Source organism: Sphaeramia orbicularis, chromosome 17 (genome assembly GCF_902148855.1).
Source record: "Sphaeramia orbicularis chromosome 17, fSphaOr1.1, whole genome shotgun sequence".
In the NCBI taxonomy this organism is placed as follows: domain Eukaryota; kingdom Metazoa; phylum Chordata; class Actinopteri; order Kurtiformes; family Apogonidae; genus Sphaeramia; species Sphaeramia orbicularis.
In genome coordinates, this window is record NC_043973.1 from 34,673,633 (window position 1) to 34,679,632 (window position 6,000).

Here is a 6,000-nt window from a genome sequence, read left to right on the forward strand (position 1 = left end):
CTCGCTTTGAAGCCTCCAACTCCTGCTCCTGCTCCAGGATCACTGTTCCACCAGGTGAGCTGCCTCTGTGTGTCTGCTGAGGATGTGAAGAGGGCGCTGCAGCGGGTTCAACCCTGGAAGGCAGCGGCCCGGATAATATCCTGGGTAGGGTTCTAAAGGATTGTGCTCATGAACTCCCAGAGGTGTGGACAGACATTCTGAACATTTGACTCTCCCAGGCGGCGGTACCGCTGTGTCTAAAGACTTCCATCATTGTTCCAGTTCCCAAAAGTGCAGCAGCAAAATCCATGAATGACTATGGCCCTGTGGCTCTAACTCCAGTAGTCACTAAATGTTTTGAGCGGCTAGTCATGGACCACATAAGGAAGAACATGGACATCAATATGGATCCACACCAGTAAAGCTTATAGGAAGAACCACTCCACTTCTCACACAGTGTCCACAGTTCTCCACACTGCTCTCACCTACCTGGAGAGCAGGGATTCCTGTTCGGCTGCTTTTTCTGGATTTGAGCTCTGCATTTAATACGATCATCCCACAGACTCTTGTTAATAAACCGCTGCTGCTTGGATTAACACCTTCCCTGTGGAACTGGGTCCTGGACTTTTTGACACACCGGCCACAGACCGTTATAATCCATGGTATCTGGTCCTCCCCCATCGTCCTCAACACCGGCTCCCCCCAAGGATGTGTCCTGAGCCCTCTGCTGTCCACACTGTTCACATACGACTGCTCATCCAAACACCCAAGCAGTCCTATGGTGACATCTGCAGAGCACACAGCTGTGGTGGGACTGATATCCCACAATCATGAGTGGTTGTACCGGCAGGAGGTGGAAGATCTGGTGGACTGGTGTGGAGAGAAGAACCTGTGTATAAATGTGGGGCAGACAAAGGAGCTGCTCATGGATTTTAGGAGGAGGAGCCACAGCCCATCCCCTCTGACTGTTAACGGAGCAACTGTGGAAATGGTCCACAGTTAGAAGTACCTTGGAGTCCAGATTTCCAGGGACTTCAAGTGGACCACAAACACCTCTGTTATAGTGAGGAAGGTCCACCAACGTCTGTACTTCCTCCGGAAGCTGAAGCAGGCCGGCCTCAACACCTCAGTGCTGGACGCTTTCTACAGGTGTGTGGTGGACAGGACTGTCTCCCACTGCGTCACCACCTGGTACAGGAATTGCTCCACCGCCGACAGGAAGGAGCTGCAAAGGGTGGTGAAAAAGCTCAGAAGATCACCTGCAGCAGTCTGCCTCCCATGAAGGAGCTGGACGTCAGCAGGTGCAGGAGCAGCGCAGCCCGCATAATGGGGGACCCCACCCACCCAGCTCATGGACTGTTTGACCCCACCCACCCGGCTCATGGACTGTTTGACCCCACCCACCCGGCTCATGGACTGTTTGACCCCACCCACCCGGCTCATGGACTGTTTGACCCCACCCACCCGGCTCATGGACTGTTTGAGCCCCTCCCCTCAGGGAAGAGACTGCGGAGCATTAAAGGCAGAACCCCCAGGCTCAGATGCAGCTTCTGCCCAGAGGTTGTCAGACTGGTGAACTCCTAGAAAAACTGATGCACTACTGTTGTTCATGCTGCTGCTGGAATACACTGCTGTTTTTATTCTGGTTTCACATGCTGCTAATTTTTTTAATCCTGCACTGTAGTATTTATTTATGTATATTTATTCATTATTATTTTTTAGATTTTTACTGTTATCAGATTTTATTATTATTACCTCCGCCAAGGAGGTTATGTTTTTGCCAGGGTTTGTTTGTCTGTTTGTCTGTCCGTTAGTGTGCAACATAACTCAAAAAGTTATGGACAGATTTTGATGAAATTTTCAGGGTTTGTTGGAAATGGGATAAGGAAGAAATGATTAACTTTTGGGGGTGATCGGGGGTGGGGGGGCCCACGGGGGGGCCCATTAATCAGCCTTGGCGGAGGTCTGCGCTCTCCGAGTGCTTCTAGTTATCTTTAATATAGGATTAATTTTATAGGATTTTACCATGTACATTGCTGGACCTGAGTACTGATTTCGTTTCTTGTATACACTACATGTAATGACAATGAAGTGAACCTTGAATATAAATAAGGACAAAATAAATCAATAAATGGTACAGAGAATGAAATGTTAAAGTAAATAAATGCCTTTTAATTTTTTTTTTTTATCATGTATTGGCACATGAATTAATTTATCAAGCCTGTATATATTTTTCAATATATCAGGTTCGGTCCTCCATACAAACTAAGATAGAAAAACATGGAAAAAAAATCGAATGCTAGTTTTGATTCACTTCTATAGTGCTAGCGAGCAACTTCACTTGCATTATGTAGTCCATTACGTCATCTTCCTAAATTAATTGTCACTGTTTGACAAAAATTATTTTTTTGTCAGCAAATACTGAATTTCTTAAGTTTTTTGTTTCCTGAAAAACCTGAAAAAACGGCATAGGCAATTCCATTAGGAAGGTGACGATATCCTCTCTAACCAAGTATTACTTATTTAATTAGATTACACTTTTTGTGTAGTAGTATAGTTTGTAGGCCTGTAACGGTATGCAAAATTTTCGATTCGATACGTTTTCGGTTTTGAAAGCCATGGTTCGTTTTTTTTTTTTTTTTTTCGGTTCAGTACGAGAAGAAAGAAAACCCCTCAAAATGTCTTTAATGCATTTATTATGAATTTTTGAACATTTTTCCCCCAGTTTTTGGAAACAATAGACTATAGAAAAACAGGAATAATATAATTCTGCTGCTATAAATCAAACAGAAAATAAAATAAATTAATATGACTAAATGTATTTGAAACATTAGTATTGCACTTTTCCCTGAAAGGTAGTTTCAAACAAACAACAAAAATCTAATCCCAGTTCTGTCAGTTCACATTCTGCAGGAAAAAAACAAAAAAAATTCCATATGAAGTCCAACATTAACAAGAGGGTAAACTGGTATTCTGTTGAAACAAACTGAAGAGAAACACTGACAACAAAATGAATCTAATTATTTATTGTAGGACAGAGAATAAATTGTTTAGGACATTGTGTGTATTTGTGTGTGTGTGTGTGTACAGGGTGGGATTTGTCAAAAACACGGGTGGGGTTGTTGTTTTTTTTTTTGTTGGAGTTGGAGGGGGGCAGTTATATACGTAGGGGTGTGCTCCATAACTAACATGACAAGTACTGGCGTGAAACGAAAGTGAAACTTTACAGACTTTCAGCATCCAACTCCCAGGTTCTATTCCTCTGGTATACAGCGAGAGAGAGAGGGAGAGAGAGAGAGAGAGTGTGTTGTAGATCTACCGTAGTTCCTAGGGACCAAACAACGTCCGTCTTCTCATTGTCTCTTTCCACATTGGGTACAGTTACATGATGTTTTTTAAATCCGATTTATTTTTCCAGAAGTAATTAATTTGAAACTAAAGTACTGTCTCTTGTGTTTCCATGGAAATGTTAAACCTGAATAAAAGTTTACATGAGGTATTAATGAGGTAGAGAAGTGAGCAGAAGGGTTTGTGCTGCAGTGCTCACATTGCCTTGTTCTGGCAGCCCTTCTGTTAGCTTAGCTTAGCCCTTCTGTTAGCTTAGCTTAGCATAGTCAGCGCATTTCCATGGTCACACGTAGCCAGTTTTTTAAAGGTGATTTGTCGTCTTTTGTCAGTGATTTTGTGAAATCCAATTCTCTCTAATTATTTCTTTAGATCTGCGACTTACTGCACTCATACAATCTTGGGACTCTTGTGTTGACGGAAGTTGGAAAATCTTTTTGTTGAAGGGATACATGCGCTAAATTAGCTTTGCTTTAGTGTTTTAGCTTTGCATTAGTTTTTATTTGCCCAGATTTTATTCCTGCAGTAAGTCACATGACCATGATTTGAGCCTCAGTTTGTGATCATATTGACCCCAGCGGACTAAAGGAATGATTAGGGAGAACTGAATTTACCAAAATCACTCCTAAAATACTACAAATCACCTCTAAAAGCCTGGCTACGTCTGACCAGAGGAATGAAGCCATTATGCTAAGCTAGGCTAAGCTAAGCTAACAGAAGGGCTGCAGTTCAAACTGGTTCTCCCACTTGTGGAACTCATTAGTTCATGACAAATGAATGAATCCAAAGCCAGTGTTGAACTGTTCCTTCAGGGTTTTCCAGGCTGGTAGATCCCATCAGAATAGCCCACTGGAATGCTTTGGGAAGGCTAGACTGCAGTGCATATTCTTCCACCAGCGCAGAATGTGTGCGTCATCGCCACAGGACAAGACACTGAGCATGTGCAGAATGGAAGGAATAAAGTCCAAACGGAATAAAGGGTTTACATGTCCAGGAAGAATTTAGACCAGAATTAAAAGAGGATTAAACCACTGACTTTAATCAGGTTTAAATTTAATCCCTTCTTTTCTTTTTCAACTAGAATAAGGTGTTTACATGGACATCTGAAATAGGATCAAACCTTTAATTAGACTTACACCAGGAAGAAAAGTTGTCATGGAAACGCACGGATTGTTGTCTTTCACTTGAACCTGATATGATCCCAAACAGGTCTGTACTGATGCTGGAGGGTCTGCAGTCTCTTCCTTCCAGGTTCACATCAGAATTGTTGTTTTTTTTTTCCTTATATCAGCTGTTATTTCATTTTTTGGGTCAATGTGCTCTCCTTTAATATGTCCGTGTGGAACTTGCACGGATCTAAAGTTCCGCATCGAACAATGTCTTTGATTCCTTTTTCTTTTTCTCACCATACTGTGCTGTTTAAGTACAGCTGTGTACTGAATCGAACAGGTGTGAACTGAAACGGTTCAGTTCAGTATGTGTACCGTCACAGGTCTAATAGTTTGCATCATGATAGTTCCTCTTCTTCTTCATTCTCTTCAGTCCAGAGACAGTGAGCTGCTCCAGGAGCTGAGTGCCCTGACCCTCCATGTTTCCCATCAGGCAGAGTCTGTGTTGGGGCAGAAGGACAGAGGTTTGGCATCTCTGTGGCAGAACAGCCCCCTCCGGCGCATTGTCACCGACAGCCTGCCTCGCTTTCTCAGCCTACTGCAGCACACCTCACTGCTGGGTCAACAGGAACTGAGGAGTGAGTTCATTTAACCCACAAACACCCAGTGCTACTTGTGTGGCAGCTCCTACATTATTTTTTTTTCCTGTGTATTTCACCTTTCTTAAGTGATTTATCACCATTTATTGTAATATTATCGTCTTTACTTTGTGGTTTTTATGTGAAAATCAGGTATTTTCCCAGATTTAATTCACTGATCATGGTGTTCATAAAAGCTCAGGTTAAAGTTGAGGGTTATTCTATCAAAAACAAAGAAAACTGAAAAAACTTTTTTAGCAAAGATATAAGTAACTGAACATAAAACAAGTGTCTCCATTTATCGTCATTGATCCAACTCCATGGGTTTTACTTGTGAATCAGTGTTGTAGAAGATGGCAGTGTTTCCACGGTAACTACGGAGCCTCTGAAGGTCCAAATGGCTCGTATCTGATGACCATGAAAAGATGACAAACTGTATTTTACATCAATTTCTTACATGTATGTTTTGGGTAAAAAGAAGAGACACTTATTTTCTGTTTAGTTAAATAAAACTCCTGCTTCCATATTTGGACCAAAACATATTATCAAAAAAATATTTTTCACAGTAACTTTTGTGGTGACATTTGAAATTCGATATAGATGTTGAGAGTAGATGGCACTTCAGTCCTCCACAAGATCTCGATCCTACTACGTCAGAGCAGCTGATGGTCAAAAGTATTGGGACACATTGAATTCAGGTGTTTAAATGCTAACAGGGAGCTGGATCAGAAAAGAGTAAACACTTCATTTTATTCAACATCATATTGATGATGGAAGAGTCAGACCACAGTGTTAACTCTTCTCCACTACATCCTAAAGATGCTCAATGAGGTTCAGGTCTGGACTCTATGGTGCCAAATCCATAGGGTGACCAGGCGCTTACGAGCCACATGTGGGACAAGGAGTGTGTTTGTGTGGGACAGTGTGGG

General features: G+C 42.2%; 1 protein-coding gene across 1 annotated transcript in view; it reads left to right on the forward strand.

The window, feature by feature from the left end:
• The window catches only part of LOC115437396 (uncharacterized), a 105,224-nt gene that overhangs the window by 56,436 nt on the left and 42,788 nt on the right, over positions 1 to 6,000 (forward strand). The window contains exon 27 of the mRNA XM_030160623.1: positions 4,867 to 5,071. Coding sequence (XP_030016483.1) covers positions 4,867 to 5,071 — 205 coding nt within the window. The remainder of the gene's footprint in view (positions 1 to 4,866; positions 5,072 to 6,000) is intronic.